The sequence below is a fragment of the Peromyscus californicus genome, unplaced genomic scaffold (genome assembly GCF_007827085.1).
Source record: "Peromyscus californicus insignis strain IS unplaced genomic scaffold, ASM782708v3 Scaffold_5__1_contigs__length_169319896, whole genome shotgun sequence".
NCBI classification, from domain to species: Eukaryota; Metazoa; Chordata; class Mammalia; order Rodentia; family Cricetidae; genus Peromyscus; species Peromyscus californicus.
In genome coordinates, this window is record NW_026294573.1 from 7,931,907 (window position 1) to 7,950,379 (window position 18,473).

The window sequence follows — 18,473 nt, forward strand, 5'->3', positions numbered from 1 at the left end:
AATTAATACCTCACAAGGTAAGAATATGGCTGGGGGTGAAGACCACATAATAGTAATATTTTGTTAATCCATTTTTCCTAGACCCATTACATTTTTTTATCTCTGAAATAAATTGATCAACTGTGATGGGTAGCTTTGTCAACTTGACACAACCTGTAAGTACCTGGAAGGTGAGTTCCAGTGAGAGACTGACTGTATTGAGTTAGCCTTTAGACATGTCTTAGGGAGCATGTCTTAATTGATGTAAAGACCCAGCCCACTGTGGGCAGCACCATTCCCTAGGCAGGAGGTGCTGAGAGTAGAGAAATCAGGATGAGTATAAGCAAGAAAACAATCATGTGTGCACTCATTTCTCTCTGCTCTTGACTGTGGATATGATGTGACTAGGTGTTTGAAGTTTCTGCTTTGACCTCTTTATGTTGAACCATAACCTGAAATTATAAGATGAGACAAACCTTTTTCTCCCCTAAGTTGCTTTTCATCAGGATATTTTATCACAGCAACAGAAATGAAACTAGCACACCTACACAATGGATCTCTTTGCCTATATTGTCAGCACTCAGAGATAGAGGTAGGAGAATCAGGAGTTCCAGGCCAGCCTAAGCTACATGAGACCCTGTTAATAATAATAATAATAATAAAATAATAATAATAACATAATACAATAATAATAATAACATTACTAGTAATAAAAACAACAACGATGAAAAAATCTTTGCTTTACTCAAACATAACCTTACATTGGTCAAGTCTGGAAGTACCCTTTCTGAAATGCACTCCTCCTCAGAGATGAGCAATTTAGCTCCACTGGTGAGGGCAGCACAGACCTACAAGCAGGCAGCACACTGGACAGGGTGCAAAGGTCTGTGAAGGAGCCTTTCTTTAGTCACTCACTCAGTTTTTTGCCAGTGAGGTACTGCTGAAACTGAAAAGCCACATAGCCTTTCTCCTCAGGTCCCCATGATTCAATGGACTAATTAATTACTGCCCTCTTATCAAAGAAACAACACCTGGCTTAGAGATGGCTCAGTGGTTCAGAGCACTTACTGCTCTTCCAGAGGACCTGAGTTCATTTCCCAGCATCCACATGGCAGTCACAACTGCCTATAACTCGGACTCTTTTTCTGGCTTCTGTGGGCATCCACAGACACACAGACACACACACACACAGACACACACACAGACACACACACACACACTGAAATAAAGAAAGTGAGACCAAGAACCCCAAGGGCTGTAAGCCTCTCTTGCCTAGCTTCAGCTTCTGTCCTCACCTCCCTCAACCCCTCTCAGTCCCAGTGAGACCTTCTGCTTCTACCTAACTCAGCTTCTTGACCCGGAATGTCCTCCTTCCTCTGCTGATTTATATCCTACCTGCCCCACCCCACCCCCAGATGTCCCGACCTTGCAGCACTCTACCCACTATTCCTGCCTATATTGAGTTCTGCTTTCTATCAACTTTTTCAGAACTTCAAAATGATACCAGCCTATTAGAGGGTCTTTTATCCTTGTCTACACTGCAAGCTCCTAGGTGGCATTGTATTCATTACATCTGCTGGGGTAACTACAATGGTACTAGACTCAGAGTGGTCAACAGTGTCTGCACAGGGGACCAGGGGTACATCCATGGGTTAGACGCTGCTCAGCATTACCTCTAAGATGGGTGGGAAATCATCACTGTTGAACGCATCCATCAGCCCGGAACTATTCTGGTAAGAAGAGTTCCCCACCAGTTCCACTTGGATTTGAACTGGATCCACAATTGAAAGAGCTGTGTCCTGCTCGTTCCCTAGTCGGCAAGAAAATACCTGAAAATGAAATGCAATACGGCAAAGATTACTATCTGCCTTGAGAGGGTTCTACTGGTTAGCAGCACCAATGGACTGTCCCAGGAGCTATCAGCCCTCTGTTCTTACAGGACCCATATCAGCTGCTGAAGTAAATGCTGCAAAGATTTGGGCTGCCACTCTAGCCTGAGGTCAATAGTAGCTGTAGTGGTTCACCTGCAGGAAAATATTCCCAATTCATCCACAATGGCTTACAGATCTCCTGCCCTTTGATCCAATAATCTCACTTCTCTCTAGAAACTAGCCTAAGGAAATAATACAAAATACAGAAAATTTCACTAACCATTTTATTAGTTTAAAAAACAAGAGCAAGTGAGGTTGCACCACATCTACTTGGTAAAGCATCTGCGGTCACCTAAAGGTAGGAGCTAATAGCCAGAGTGGTGACACACTAAGCCCACCCTTGAGAGACAGTGGCATGAGGACCACAAATTTCAGGCCAGCCTGAGCTACACAGCAAGACCCTGTCTCCGGAAACACAAAGAAACAGAGAGGGAAGGAGGGAAAAGACTGTACAGAGGCCAGGCAGTGGTGGCACATGCCTTCAGTCTTAGGAAAGTCAGCATATCACAGGTTATGTGAAAAAGCAGCCCCATCAAAATATTACAAAGCGCTGGGCGGTGGTGGCCCACGCCTTTAACCCCAGCACTCAGGAGGCAGAGCCAGGCAGATCTGTGAGTTCGAGGCCAGCCTGGTCTACATACAGATCGAGTTCCAGGAAAGGCACAAAACTACACAGAGAAACCCTGTCTCGAAAAACCAAACACACACACACACACGCGCACGCACACGCACACACACACACACACGCGCACGCACACGCGCGCACACACACACACGCACACGCACGCACACGCACACACGCACACACACACGCACGCACACACGCGCACGCACGCACACGCACGCACACACACACGCACACACACACGCACACGCACACGCACACGCACACACACGCACACGCACACACACACACGCACGCACACACGCACGCACGCACAAACACGCACACACACGCACACACGCACACACACGCGCACACACACACACACATTACAAAGCGAGGCATCGGAGACTCATGACTATAATCCCACCACTAGGAGAGCTAAGCCAGGAGGACTGAAATTCAAGGCCGCCCTGTGCCACATAGTGGGAGCCTATTTCAAATGAACAAAATAACAGTAACATTGACTTTCTTTCACGGACAGGACCGAACACACCAAAATAAGAACAGAAACTATATATGGAACAGGTAATTTTCCCTCCTCTCAAAATTCCTAATTTAAAGCACATTCGTGATTAAAGCTGCCAGAAATAAATTCAATTAGATTTCATACTCTGTGTGCATGAACTATTCTGCAATGCTAACAAATAAATATTCTTCAGGGTAGACAGAAGGAAGGAAGGACTCCCGTTCTGGGATCAAATTATTTTATGTGTTCAGAAGGAGGATGGAGGAAAGAAGGGAGCATTCCTGTAAAGCTGCTCTCATCTCATGAGCAGAGCTCTATCTTCACAGGACATTTCTTAGCACTATGGAAACCACGGAACAACAAAGTCTTTCACCATGTTCAATCCTCCCAGGGGTCCTAAAACTGAGATCTGGCTCTGCCAACTCAAAACTAGGCATCTCAAATATTCTGCCACTTCATTTTTCTGAAACATTGGAGCAGGAAAGTTTCTTCTTCCTTTTCTCCTTTGGAGGATTCAGTTACACAGAGCCCAGTTGTACAGTTCCTTAATCAGTCACCATGATGCCCACTCAAAGCTGGCCTTGTCATGGCCTGGAAAGCAAACAAACTTCAATTCCATGATCAACTACAACACTGAGCATGCAGCTCCTTGTCCCAAATTGAGCTTTCTTCACCATACAAAAGCAAATGGTCAAGGAGAGAAACCCCTGATTAATTCAGCTACATCTGAATCTCAAAGGAGGAATAAAAACAGCTTATGGTAAAATGAGTAACAGCAATGGAAGTAACACCAAGTCCCATCAGAAGGGGCAAGAGGCTGAGCAAATGTTCCACCACTTGGTGAGAGGAACTTCTACTGAGATCCCTGAGCCAAGAGTGGGAGGAACATCCACTGAGATCCCTGAGCCAAGAGTGGGAGGAACATCCACTGAGATCCCTGAGCCAAGAGTGGGAGGAACATCCACTGAGATCCCTGAGCCAAGAGTGGGAGGAACATCCACTGAGATCCCTGAGCCAAGAGTGGGAGGAACGTCCACTGAGATCCCTGAGCCAAGAGTGGGAGGAACATCCACTGAGATCCCTGAGCCAAGAGTGGGAGGAACATCCACTGAGATCCCTGAGCCAAGAGTGGGAGGAACATCCACTGAGATCCCTGAGCCAAGAGTGGGAGGAATGTCCACTGAGATCCCTGAGCCAAGAGTGGGAGGAATGTCCACTGAGATCCCTGAGCCAAGAGTGAGAGGAACATCCACTGAGATCCCTGAGCCAAGAGTGGGAGGAACATCCACTGAGATCCCTGAGCCAAGAGTGGGAGGAACATCCACTGAGATCCCTGAGCCAAGAGTGGGAGGAATGTCCACTGAGATCCCTGAGCCAAGAGTGGGAGGAACATCCACTGAGATGCCTGAGCCAAGAGTAAGAGGAATGTCCACTGAGATGCCTGAGCCAAGAGTGGGAGGAACGTCCACTGAGATCCCTGAGCCAAGAGTGAGAGGAACATCCACTGAGATGCCTGAGCCAAGAGTAAGAGGAATGTCCACTGAGATGCCTGAGCCAAGAGTGGGAGGAACGTCCACTGAGATCCCTGAGCCAAGAGTGGGAGGAACATCCACTGAGATCCCTGAGCCAAGAGTGGGAGGAACATCCACTGAGATCCCTGAGCCAAGAGTGGGAGGAACGTCCACTGAGATCCCTGAGCCAAGAGTGAGAGGAACGTCCACTGAGATCCCTGAGCCAAGAGTGGGAGGAACGTCCACTGAGATCCCTGAGCCAAGAGTGAGAGGAATGTCCACTGAGATCCCTGAGCCAAGAGTGGGAGGAACGTCCACTGAGATCCCTGAGCCAAGAGTGAGAGGAACATCCACTGAGATCCCTGAGCCAAGAGTGAGAGGAACGTCCACTGAGATGCCTGAGCCAAGAGTGGGAGGAACGTCCACTGAGATCCCTGAGCCAAGAGTGGGAGGAATGTCCACTGAGATCCCTGAGCCAAGAGTGGGAGGAATGTCCACTGAGATCCCTGAGCCAAGAGTGGGAGGAATGTCCACTGAGATCCCTGAGCCAAGAGTGGGAGGAATGTCCACTGAGATCCCTGAGCCAAGAGTGGGAGGAACGTCCACTGAGATCCCTGAGCCAAGAGTGGGAGGAACGTCCACTGAGATCCCTGAGCCAAGAGTGGGAGGAATGTCCACTGAGATCCCTGAGCCAAGAGTGGGAGGAATGTCCACTGAGATCCCTGAGCCAAGAGTGGGAGGAATGTCCACTGAGATGCCTGAGCCAAGAGTGGGAGGAATGTCCACTGAGATCCCTGAGCCAAGAGTGGGAGGAATGTCCACTGAGATCCCTGAGCCAAGAGTGGGAGGAATGTCCACTGAGATCCCTCAGCTAAGAGCATCCCACAGAGATGGCTTCTGCATAGTCTCCTCTGTTGTTTCCACAACCCAAGGCTTAAAAGACACAGGGTGAGACAGGTGGTAGTGGCGCATGCCTTTAATCCCAGCATTTGGGAGGCAGAGGCAGGTGGATCTTTGCAAGTTTGAGGCCAGCCTGGCCTACAAAGGGAGTTCCAAGACAGGCAGGAATGCTACACAAAGAAACCCTGTCTCGGAAAAAAACAAACAAACAAAAAAACAAAAAAGACAAGGGGTAGATGCTGCTTAATATTGCACATGACATGTCCAGGTGACAAAGGTTACTCAGGTACAAATTACCTCCTTCATAATAATCCCACCAGTCAGAGACATGGTCCTTTTGGTCACACATGACTCTCCCGAGAGTCACTAAAGATCAGATATTCCTGAGGGATGGATGCCACATAAAATCCTCACCGCCTAGTCTAAGCAGGCCTCCCTTACCCTAGGGCCCTGTCTCTTAACAGGGGAGTGCTCAGTGTGAGGGAAGAGGATTCAAGGCAAGCAGGGCCACTGCCTAAACTGTACAAACCTACCATGAAGTTTTTCTAAGGCTTTAGAGGAAAAAATATTAATTTTCCTTTTTCCTTCAGGGACTACACCTTAATCAATCCCCAATTGGATCTCACCTCTAAATCCTCCTTGAGAGATCATGAGGGAGCTCTTATAGTGTGCTGCGGGCCGCAGGAATATATTATAAGAACTCAGCTGGTTATGGCAAAGTCACTACCTGGAGGGATCAGGGAATTCCTATCCAGAGGAAGTCAAATCCCAAGGAGTTTTTGGTGTTACTTGGCTTGTTATATATCAGCTGTATTCTGTTATGAAAGTCATGTGTGCCTTCATAGTTTTCCCAATTGACTTTTCCCCAAGAAGGGCTAACAGTGTGGACTGATCACTCTCTGGACATACACATTCCAGATATTTGGAGAACAGCCTCAGGAAAGGCTTTCTCTGGAATCAGATATCTCCCTTGGCCACTTTAAAGGACTAGCAGTAATAACAGTCCACATGCAAGTCTCCTGATTTAAGGTAAATTCCACAAGGAGATACCACCTAGGTCAGGTGGACGTTAAGTAATAGCTTTACACAATTCAGCTCAGACCCTCCTTTCTTACAGCCTTACTAACTTTATAGACCGCTAACTCCTTACCTAACCACTTCTAGGAATATTTAGATAACCTTCTGCGTTGACAGCTATGCTCAGCCAGAACCCCAGTTCAAGCCTCCCTGTAATTATCATCATTAGCAGCATCCGGCCAGGTCCATCCCCAGATGGAAGAGAATATTTTATCAGAGATACCTCTGTATTCTCTAAGAACAGACTTAACCATCCAGGCTACCTGTTTGAGAAGGCCTGGCAGATGTGCCAATTAAGCCTTACTTCCTCCTTTCCCAAACCTTACCTCCAGTTCCAGATCTCCCTTTAACTATCACCAGAGGCATCTAGCTGTACACAGGTTGCCTAGCGACTGAGCACACTTTCCCCCACCCTGCAGAAAAAACGGCAGATAGCTTGGACAGATAGGAGCCACAGGAAAAAAGAAGACAGTTTTATTTTCTCCCATTGACCTAGCAACTTATAGATTCTTAACATTTTTCTACCAATCACATTTAAGATTATAGTTGAGCACATAAGAGCCCTCTTCTTAGATATTACCCAAATTTAGCCTTTAGTTAATTCATTTCCCCATTGGTCACTTCCCTTTGGGGTTACAAATGATAATTAACGGTTATTGCCTCTCTATGTGATTCTTATCACCCCTTCATTTGACCCTGGAAGCCTGGCTTTATATACCAGGATTTCCAGGGCATTGGGGGGGGGGGGGGGGACCACACACACAGAGAAGAGAAAAGAGAATGGAAGAACTAGACGGGTAAGAACTTGAGAGGAACAAACTGAGATGGGGAAGAATTAGAGTGAAGGGCTAGAGGAGAGTACCTGAGGAACGAGATAGAAGATGAGGAAGAGTCAGATGGGGAAGTACTAGCTGGGTAAGAACAAGATGAAAAGGACCTAGATGAGGCAGAGTTAAGACAAGAGAATTAAGATAGAACTTAGAGGAAGCAGTAGATAAATATAGAGAGAAATTAGCCAAGAAAGGAGCTAGACATGAGAAAAGAACTGAAGCTGGGTATACAGGATGTTACGCCAGAGGAATTAAAGCAAGTGGACTATAGAGTTCGGTGTGCTGAGAATCTATTTCTTGAAAATAGTCCTCGCCGTTAGTAGTTCTCTCTCCTGAGTCCCTGGGATGTATAATATTAAGGCTGGTCCCTCTAATATTATACAAGACACACTATGTATATTGTAACCATATATATAAATTACACACTATATATATTTATAACCATATATATTTATACTGTGTGTGTGTGTGTGTGTGTGTGTGTGTGTGTGTGTGTGTGTATATATATATATATATATATATATATATATATAAATTACACACACACATATTTATAAAAACAGAGTCTTGGGTCTTTTCCCAGTCCTACTGACTCAAAAATCTCTGGAGGTTGTGCCTAAACAATTTTTCATAAAAAGGAGCAGGGTGGGAATGTAGCTTGGTGGTAAAGTGCTTGCCTAAGTATTCACAAGACCCTCAGTTCCATTCCTAGCACTAGAAAATTAAGCATTCAGGAGGCAAATACTTTTCTAGATGTTTCTCTCTGGATCCCTCTGCAGTGCTGTGGTCAACACACAAACTCACCTCAATGCCAAACAAACTTCCTGAAAAGGGGCGGTCAGCAAAGCGGGGCTTATAGGTGAGCACCGTGGTGCCTTTCAGAATAATGGCGTTGGTATCAAAGCAAGACACATCTTCAACAACCACAAACTCCGTGCCTACGAAGGACAGAATCATCAGTTAAAGCAAGCAAGGAAGCGGCCACCACGTGGCTGTCCCAACACGAGGGGCACAGGTGTGCCAGGTGAGGACATTGTTCCTTCTCTAGGGTGGCTCTCGATGTCCTGTTTCACTACCTTCCCAGACTCAGAATCTGGCAAGCACAGCTGAGCTAACATAACAGAGCAGTGCCTGGCAGAAAGGACTAGAATGTAGTTCCTCTGTTCAACATGCATGTTCAAGACAGACAGAGAAATGACATTCTAGTCATGGTGAGAGGCCCCAAAAAAGATACTCAGAAGTTAAAAAGAGCATCCTATCTCCAGAGGACTTAGAAGCCAAGGAAGAAGAGTCAGATGGGTTGGTCAAGCAGCGTGGGGTATCACAACAGCTTTGCACAGCTGTTTACACTGCCCACAAGGAGTGCAGACCACTGATGTGCAGCCACCACTGCTGCTAAGTGCTGACAGGTCTCTACTCAGCTGTGTCTGCAAAACTCACTCACATTGGGTTTTCATCAAAAAACAGTATGAAGTTAGATGCAGTGGTTTATACCAACAACACCAGCACTTGGGAGGCAGAAGCTGAGGCAGGTGGACTGCTGCAAATTCCAAGTCAGCCTGTGATACAGAGTGAGATCCTCCTCTAAAACAAAAAACACTTTAATACTAGCACTCAGGAGGCAGAAGTAGGTAGACCTTAGTGTTTGCAATCAGCCTGGTCTATGTGAGATCCTGTCTCAAAAAATAAGGAGGTGTGGCTGGCACAGAGAAGCTGTCCTGTACAACAGGTCTGACCTAACATCCAAACTAACAAACAATGGCGCACACTAAGAACAATCACCTGTTACATTGACCTTGACTTCCAGATGCCTCTCATTGGACACAGGCAGGGAAGACCGCTTGGTGACTACTCCACTCTTAACGGTTTTAGGAACAACAGCAGATTCGCTGCTGGCATTGCGGTGGCGTGCAGGAGTGACATTTTGTTTCTTAATATCACTGGGAGTATGCAAGAAGTCGTGGACCAACAGCAGCCAGTCAAATATGAGAAACACTCGGAGATTGTTGAGAACAACAGTGAAACAGGAAGAATCCTTTGTAGATCTGCAAGAAAGAAGGCAGGAAAAAACAATCACAAAGATGGTATTTCCATCACTCCAGAGGCCTTATTCAGGCCCAGTAAGTAACAATTCATTACTGTTTTTTCCTTTTCTTCTGTTTTTATGTTATCCAAGATGGGCTCAAATGCCTGGACTCAGGGATCCTCCTGCTTTAGGCTCCTATGTACCTGGGAATTCAGGTGTGCAGCACCATGCCGGGTCCCATTCCAGTATTCTAGAAACTGCCAACTTTGAGCATGGAAACACTCTGAGCACTGCTTTATGAGCACACGAAGTATAAACTTTCTGGAGGTTAATCACATTTTTTAAAGAACTATTTTATCTTATGTGTGTGAGTATTTTGCCTACATGTATGTCTGTTCACCACTTGCATGCCCAGTGCTCAAGAAGAGGGCACTGGATCCTCTGGTACTGGAGTTACAGACAGTGTGAGTCACCACGTGGGTGCTGGGAACTGAACCCAGGTCCTCAGCAAGAGCAACAAGTGCTCTCAATCAATGAACCATCTCTCCAGCCCCTCATTTGAAAAAAAAAAAAAAAAAAAAGAACTATATCTAAGAAAGTGGGATAGCAGAGCCTCAGCTAACATGAGTCCACAAGAGGCATTTATTAGGCAATCTAGAGACTTTTTTTTTGCTGTCTTTAACAACAACGATTATTAGTAATAATAACTGAGAGGGCACCAGGCAGTGGTTGTGCAAGCCTTTAATCCCAGCACTTGGGAGACAGAGGCAGATGGAGCTCCATGAGTTCGAGGCCAGCCTGGTCTACAGAGTAAGTTCCAGGACAGCCAGCACGGTGAAACCCTGTCTCGGAAAACAACAACAATAATAATAATTAATATTATTATTATTGAGAGTGCACAATTGGCACCTAGTAGGTAGAGTTGGAATGCTCGTAACCATGCCACAATGCATAGGAAAGCCTTATAGGAGCAGCCTGATCTGAAATAACAATAAGCATCCCAATCCAAATACCCAAATGCTCAAATCTGAATTGAGAGCCTTTGGATGTTCATTTTATTTTTGCTGTTATGTATGGGTGTTTTGCCTTTATGTATGTCTTTGTACCACATATGTACAGTGCCCAAGGAGGCCAGAAAAAGGCATTGGTACCCTGGGACAGACATTCCAAATGGTTGTAAGTCATCATCTGGGTTCTGGGAATGAAACCTGGACCTTCTGCAAAAGCGCTTTAATTGCTGAGCCATTCCTCTAGCCCCTGAATAGTGGAAGGGTTATTAGAGATATTTGACTGGCAAAGCCTATGTGAATTCTCCAAAATATTTGGGTTTTTCACCCAAACTCTGAGTTGCTTCTGGCCACAGGCCCTACTTTTAAGGAATCGCTACCTGCAGTGCTAACGCTGGGAAAGGCTGGTCCACAGGAAGAGTAAAGGCTTTGAAGTCAAGAGACCAGACTAAAATCTTGTCACTCTCAAGCTGTGTGATCCTGGGTATGTCAACCTGTTCCCTCATATAAAATGAGAACTAACATTGAAAGTGAAAGCACCAGGCACATGGCAGGTGTCCCCTAAACGCCAGCTTCTTTCCTGACAAACAAGTCTAAGATTGATGAGGCCTCTTCTTAGAAGCTCGGGACTGCTTCACAAATGTCAAGTTCATGCACCAGTACTATCTGGCGTCTTTAACTGCAACTAACCTAAGACCCCAGATCTTCTAGCCTGAAGAGAACATTGGCCATAAATGGAGAGCAAGCACCCTAGAGTAGAAATGGGCAGAGGGATGGGCAGGGGACAAGGACTGCCTTTACAGTCTTCACGGTTCCCCAGAAAGACTCTCAGAACTGGCCTGAAGCCACAGTGTCCTCAGGGGTGATGGCAGCCCTATCACCACACTAGCAGGCAGAGGAAAGGAGGCCAGCAGAGGCAGGCTAGGGGCAGGTCACAGGGTTTGGGAGTTGCACTTGATTTTGTGAAAGAGACTCTGGCTCTGGCTGCTACATTTACTAACTCCCAGCTTGCCTGTGAAACGCTGACTTGGGGATGTGCCTAAGGCTGCTTTCTCCAGTCTCGCTTCTGGTAAACCTGGCTCACTGCCTCTAGTAAAAGGGCATGGCAAGGCACAGTTCCTTCTCACACACAGCATTTGTCACAGAAACACTCTACCCTTTTGTAATGGACAAAAAATGTTGCCCTCAGTAAAATTTTTCCACCCCATTCTGAGCAGGGACTGTCAGGCCTTGGTGCTAACCGGAAAGTCAGTGTGTCAGACCCTGTTCTGGAAAATATTTCAAGCCTTCAAACACTGTGAAGTGATTTATATTTGACAAACAAAATCCCAACGGAAGAGGGATTCTTCCTGAAGCAGTTCACTTCTCTCACTAACAACGGCGCGTCTGTTAGCAAAAGCCAAGGTAAGAAATGATTGCTTGACTCCATGAAATTATATGCCGTTAGTATATGAGCAGAATAATACTTTAGGCCCCCTGTATATTAAAGATATGACGAGGAGGGGACAAAGAGCTGACTCTACTTTGGAAGTCACAATTAGTAACAATAAAGCAAACACCAAACTACCCCTCTGCAGGAGGACCAAATACATGGAAGCCCCCCGTTCTAAGAAACATCTTCATAGAAGCTGCCAAACACACCCAGCACATCCCAAGGCTACACTCAGCCAATGACAGAGACCGGAGGGCATGAAGAGTTGGTGGGACTCAACTCTGACATCAGAGGCCCAGGTCTAACTGTGACTACTAGACTTTTAGCTATGCAGTCTTCCAAGAGTCATTTGGACCTTCTCCAGATGTCTCTCTGTGTGTGAAAGGGGGCCGAAATTGCCCAAGTTTGCAGATCTGGGAAGATTCAACTGGCAATAGGTTAGATGCCTGGTCAAGGCAGGGACCAGCAAGAAGCCACTAGCACTGCCACTGTTGGACTCCTAATGTTCCTACAAGGGCTAAAATGTCTCCTTTGCTAGGTCTCCTAAAGGCATATGGAGAGACCAAGATCTCCTCCCTTCCAAAGCTAAACTGGGAGTAAGTCTTGAGTGGCACACTAAACACCAGCCATACAAGTACAAGAACAGCCATAAGCCATGAGAATCTCACACTAGGGTAATAGTTCACAACCTGTGGGTCGAGACCCCTTTGAGGGTCATACATCAGATATCCTGCAGATCAGATATTTACATTAAGATTCATAACAGTAGCAAGAGTACAGTAATGAAGTAGGAATGAAAATAGTTGTATGGTGGGGGTCAGCACATGAGGAGCTGTATTAAAGGGTCGTAGCATTAGGAAGGTTGAGAACCACTGCTCTAGGGGAGCATGAAAGGGCACAGCTATGACAGCTGTAACAGCAGCGGCTGCTTCGGATGCCATGTGACTCGCCAGAATGACTCAACTCTTGGTTCATTCCATAAAGGAGGAAAGTGAATCTCAAAGCTCAACAGGATACATAGCTATGGAGAGGAAGACTAAGTCTTGGGGCTAAGGTCTGTCTCATTCTAGACATTTTCCCTCCCCTCCCTGTCCCCACTGCCTCCCATAATACCAGAGTCAGGGAGACCTGAATAAATAACTGTTCGGGTCAAAACCGCCTTTCCTTTCATGTAGACCAAAAGGTTTTGGCTTGGGTTTTTTTCCTTAAACTCACATAATTTCTTCCTTCCCCAAGTCACTTTACAAATAAAAGCTTACAAAGAGGTTGATTTTGAGGATCTGGTTCAATGCCAAACTACTTTTTTTTTTTAAAGGCAACAGAGACATCTTTTGGTGAGTCCATGATACTGCAAGGGAACAGGTGCTGTTACCACACATCATGGTGCCGGTGAGCGACACCAGTGCTGGTGAGTACCAGTGAGCCTCCAATTTTTGGGTCCGTTGATGTTCTAAAGCCATATGGACCTGGCCCGCTGACCACAAAAGGAAATATCGGCATAAAGAAAGTCCGAGCTGGAGGGCTGGAGAGATGGCTCAGCGGTTAAGGGCACTGACTGCTCTTCAATTCCTAGCACGAACCTGCAGCTTACAACTGTCTGTCACTCCAAGATCTGACACTGTCACACAGACATACCCACAGGCAAAACACCAATGCACTTAAAATAAAAGTCAATAAACTAAAAAAGAGAAGAAAGACAGAGTTGGGGGTCCAAGTGTGGGGGGTACATGGAGGTAGGAGGATAGTGGCTTCAAGGAAAGCCTGGGCTACACAGAGAGACCTAGGGGGTGGGGGTGGGGACAGACAGAAAAAGGAAGGCAGAGCTGGCTGCGGTCTGCCTCCACTACCTGAAATGCAGTTCAATCTGAATGGAGCCCTGGGTGGCGCTGCTGCTCTTGGAGGGCTGAAAGATACAGTTGAACACATTGGTCATACCAGGGCTGGGCTTCTGCCCAGCATAGCGGGTGTCAAATGCCATCATAGAATGGGAAACCAAGTTAATGGACTTGGTCTGGTTGGAAAAACTCTCATAGAGCAGCTTACATTTCTTAAAGTCAAATCTGAAAGGGAAGAAAGCAAACGAAAAGTTAAGCACAATTCCACCTTACAAAATTAAGTTCAAGTGTGAAACAAGAGCACCATTATCAATGTATCAGAGTACCTTTCAATCTGAGATCTTGCATTGGTTTTGGTCACAGACCACTCAAAATGCAGTTAATGGTACTGTGCTTTAAACCTTTTCCATTTGCAGAGAGGTGATTATATCCAGAGGAATAACAATATACCCAGTCTATTATATCCTTGATGGTTTACCGTCCCATGTCCCATCCTAGGCTAAGAAAGCCATGTGTTAAATCATAATCCCCAATGGATACAGAGGGTCTCTTTTGACCTCCATCTATGAAATTACAGCATGCTTGAGGCTTCGCTTTCCAGAGTCAGCCTGCACATCTGTGTAAGACCACTATAGCTCACTAGAAGCAATCAGAACACATTCTACTCTGCACGCAAGGAAGTAAGTTCAAAGGTTCCCAAGTAGGGAGCTCAGCCCAGTGCTGTCAATTTTCAAAACAGTTCTCATTCATATTCTCTGTCTGTCTGTCTATATCTGAATCTGTCTGAATTCTCTCAATTTTAAAACACTGACCCACCAGGCAGTTACCAGTGACGTTCTGCCCAGAACTATGCCAAAACTGTATAGACACAGGGCAAGGTGCCCCCCAACTCCCCTCACACTGGTCGGACTATGCTCCAGTGCCAAGTGTACCAGAGCACTGAAGTGCTATTCCAGAGCTCTTATTTCTACTATTCCAGAGCTCTTATTTCTACTATTCCAGAGCTCTTATTTTTACTATTCCAGAGCTCTTATTTCTACTATTCCAGAGCTCTTATTTTTACTATTCCAGAGCTCTTATTTTTCAATCTGCCCTGTCAAAATGCTCAGGACATGGGGTACAGTGACACACCTATGTCCCAGCTGCTACTCAAGGAAATTGAGGCTGGGTTCCTCAATTCAAAGTGAACCTGGGTAACACAGCAAGACTCCACCTCAAAACCAAAAGAATAACAAAAGCAAATGTTCTGTCACTCAAAAGACAAAACAGCAGAGCAGCCTGTCCCCCAACGTCCTAGCTTGAGAGGAAAACTTACCTTCAGAGCTTTAAGTCACCAGTATTTAGGGCAGGCTGTTAAAAGGACGTAAGCTAACCTGACTTGGCTGATAGGACAACCAAATTGAAACTTCTAATAAAGCACTTGGGGGAGTCAGGGGCACAAGTCTACGGTACCTGATCATCAGCACCACACACACACACAAACCTCATTCTCATGCACATACAAACATGATCTCACACACATACATGCATGCACACACACAAAGCAATTATACACTTCATTAGCCTCAGACCACCACTGCACTCTGCCCTCTGCTAATGTGAAATGGATACATTCTCACATCGTTCTTACAGAGTTAATCAAAGTCTGACCTGGCTAGGGAGCCAGTGCCTTCTTTTCCTTTCGGATCCTTGAGCTCCAGACTCACATTCACCATATCGATGAGGAAGCACATGCAAGTGTACACTTCTCCGCTCAGCACAGTCTGTGAAAGGAAAATGCTAGTCAATCCTCGGGTGAGGGTGCCAACCTGAAAATGAACTCAAAGGTAAAGAAATCTGCCGGGCGGTGGTGGCGCACGCCTTTAATCCCAGCACTTGGGAGGCAGAGCCAGGCGGATCTCTGTGAGTTCGAGGCCAGCCTGGTCTCCAAAGCGAGTTCCAGGAAAGGCGCAAAGCTACACAGAGAAACCCTGTCTTGAAAAACCAAAAAAAAAAAAAAAAATCTAATCCACCCGCTGTCCCACGCACCCCCCTCTTCTGCTCCCCACCGTCTTGGAGGAATATCCACATGGGTGACCACCAGCAGAGACTCCGAGCTCCGGAGGAGCACCCATTCTATCTCACTCACGTGAATCCTTGGATCCTGCAGGTCGTAAGGCCGCATAAACTCTTCTATAGGCTCCCCCAGGTTGTTCTCTAGTAAGCCTCGGATCAGCTTGTATTTACACAGATCCAGGGAGCAGTGCACGGATGACAGACTGCCGCGGACAGATATGTCTGCAACAGTGTGGCTTATTTCTCTAGGAGAAAGAAAGGAGGTCACTCTCAGAAATAAGTCACTAACTGCCTTGGTACAGCACAGCCAAATGTAAGGCTACAATGTGGCTACAACATTATCAGTCAGTTATTCTCTAACTTCCAATGGCAAAAAAAGTCACGCATCTCCAATGATGATGTTACTGTGACTGCCATGCTTTATCTACAGAGAGGCTTTTAGTTCCCACATGTACATGGAAAAAATCCTCAGATCTAATGAGCTGGGGATGTAGCTCTGTGGTAGAGCATTAGTCTAGTACACATGGGCCCCAGATTCCATCTCAAGCATGCCAAAAAAGTGCACACACAAATATGAACATACACATACATAAAAATACACATATGAATTAATTGTTTTTTATTTTACATACATGATTGTTTTGTCTACATGTATGTCTGTACACCACATGTGTGCAGTGCCTGTAGAGTCCAGAAGAGGGGATCTTATCCCTTGGATATGGAGTTATAGGTGATTTTCAGCTGCCATGTGAATGCTGGGAATTGAACCCAGGTCCTTTACAAGAGCAACCAGTCCTCAAAACTGCTGAGCCATCTCTCCAACCTCAAGTTTTGTTTTGGTTTTGAGTTTGGGTTTTTGTTATGTTTTGTTTTGCCTTGTTTTGTTTTTGAAACAGTCTCACACTGTGGCCCATAGTCTTGAACTCATAGCAATTCTCCTGCTTCAGCCTCCTGAATATTGGGATTACAGGTGTAACCACACCAGGCCTAACTAGCCTAGTAATAAGGCAAATCTCACAAGGCTCAAAAATAGCTTAAACATTCCAGTTGGGGAAGTCATAAGGACCAGATGCCCAGCTCTTAGCTCCAGCTCCCATAGGAGACAGAAGAAGAAACAAGTCTTTCCTCCTGAGCACAGCGGGGACACTTCATTAGGATAACACCTGACAGTGCCTGGAGGAGCTGGAGTGAGACTGAAGATGCCCACAGCTGCTGGGACACACACGCTTCACGCTAGGACTAAAGAGCTCTCTCTGCCTTCCATGAGTGCAGCAGGCATCATGGGTCCTCCATACACAAGGTCTGAATACATGAACTCAAGGACTGGGATTTAAAGAGGAAGATGTGCAAATCTATATTAAAAAAAAAAGAAAAGAAAAAAAAAAAAACCTGCTCTAGGGCTAGGGACATATATAGTTCAATGGCAGGGTACTTGTCTAGCATGTACTATGTCCCTAGGTTTGACTCTCAGAACTGCCTAAAATAAGTAAATAAGTAAATAAATTTGACTTATCTGCAAGGGAAAACCTATATACAATAAAACTGCTTTGTTTGTTTTATTTGATTTACATGGGGGGGGGGGGGCAGGGGTAAGGTGTATACATGCTGAGTGCAGGTATCCAGGGAGGCCAGAGGCATGGGATCCCCTGAAGCTGGAGTTACAGATAAGCCACCTGACACAGGTGCTGGGAACCGAACTCAGGGCCTTTCAAGAGCAGCACACACTCTTAACCACTGAGCCATCTCTCCAGTCCCACATAGAGTTTGAAAGAGCAAGAATGCGATCAACAAAGGACAACAGGGAAGCACTGCCATGTGGTGCGCTGGTGGGCAGGGAGGGACAACACATCTGTTGCTGTGTTCTTGCTGGCTGACGGAGCTGTGCCACCCCATACAGCGTTGAAGGGAAGGGGAGAATTTAGAGAAGCAGAGAAGAAAAGTACTTCTTAAAAACCATTGCTTGCAAAGAAAACCAAGAGTTCAGTCCCTAAATAAGAAGTCCTTAGGATAGCCAAGCCAAGATAGCCAAATAGAGCCCATGCCAACCATAACTGGACACCAGGAGGGAGCTCTAGAATAACAGGTTCCAGTGAGAGAAATACCCCAATGAGCTAAACCAAAATGGAAAATGGCATAAAGTGAGTTGCCCAAACCTGGGAACTGGAAAGGGACTGTTTAATGAGGTACTTTTTAAAGTGTACCCACTGCAAATATCTTTGGGTTTTGTTTGACTTCGTGTGTGTGTGTGTGTGTGTGTGTGTGTGTGTGTGTGTGTGTGTGCGCGCGCGCGCACGTATGTGTGTGCAGCTGTTCATGGAAGCCGGTAGAAGGCATCAGATTCCCCAGAGATGTAGTTATAGGTGGTTGTGAGCTGCCTGACATAGATGATAGGAACCAAACTTGGGTCCCTTGAAGAGCAGCAAGTTCTCCTAACCGTTGAGCCATCTTCAACCTCAGCAAATCTCTTTGATTGCTATCTAGATACTTTCTATCTTTCCCTGGAGTTAAAATGCAAAATGCTGCTTTCTCCCAAACCAAAGCAGCATAATGAAAGATGTCATATGCTGTAATCATTGCGTCCAGTCCACATGTGTGGGCTGGGCAAGCAGGAGCACTCCCTAGGCCACAACCGTGCTAAATACACACCCAAGCTTTGACCCCGAGCATGACTCTGCTGGTCTAGGATCATCAAGTTTCCCAGGCAGTTATGAAGCCAATGAGAACCGAATCAGTGATTGCTCTCAACTACAAACACAA

At 46.0% G+C, this 18,473-nt stretch overlaps 1 protein-coding gene across 5 annotated transcripts in view; it reads right to left on the reverse strand.

Annotated features, from left to right (window-relative positions):
- Positions 1 to 18,473, reverse strand: part of Vps13d (vacuolar protein sorting 13 homolog D) — a 240,380-nt gene that overhangs the window by 149,590 nt on the left and 72,317 nt on the right. For all 5 annotated transcript variants that reach the window (XM_052718547.1, XM_052718546.1, XM_052718545.1 and 2 more), the window contains 6 exons: positions 15,790 to 15,961; positions 15,312 to 15,424; positions 13,674 to 13,886; positions 9,144 to 9,406; positions 8,166 to 8,299; positions 1,653 to 1,808 (listed from right to left, as the gene is read on the reverse strand). In XM_052718547.1, the coding sequence (XP_052574507.1) occupies positions 1,653 to 1,808; positions 8,166 to 8,299; positions 9,144 to 9,406; positions 13,674 to 13,886; positions 15,312 to 15,424; positions 15,790 to 15,961 (1,051 nt within the window). The remainder of the gene's footprint in view (positions 1 to 1,652; positions 1,809 to 8,165; positions 8,300 to 9,143; positions 9,407 to 13,673; positions 13,887 to 15,311; positions 15,425 to 15,789; positions 15,962 to 18,473) is intronic.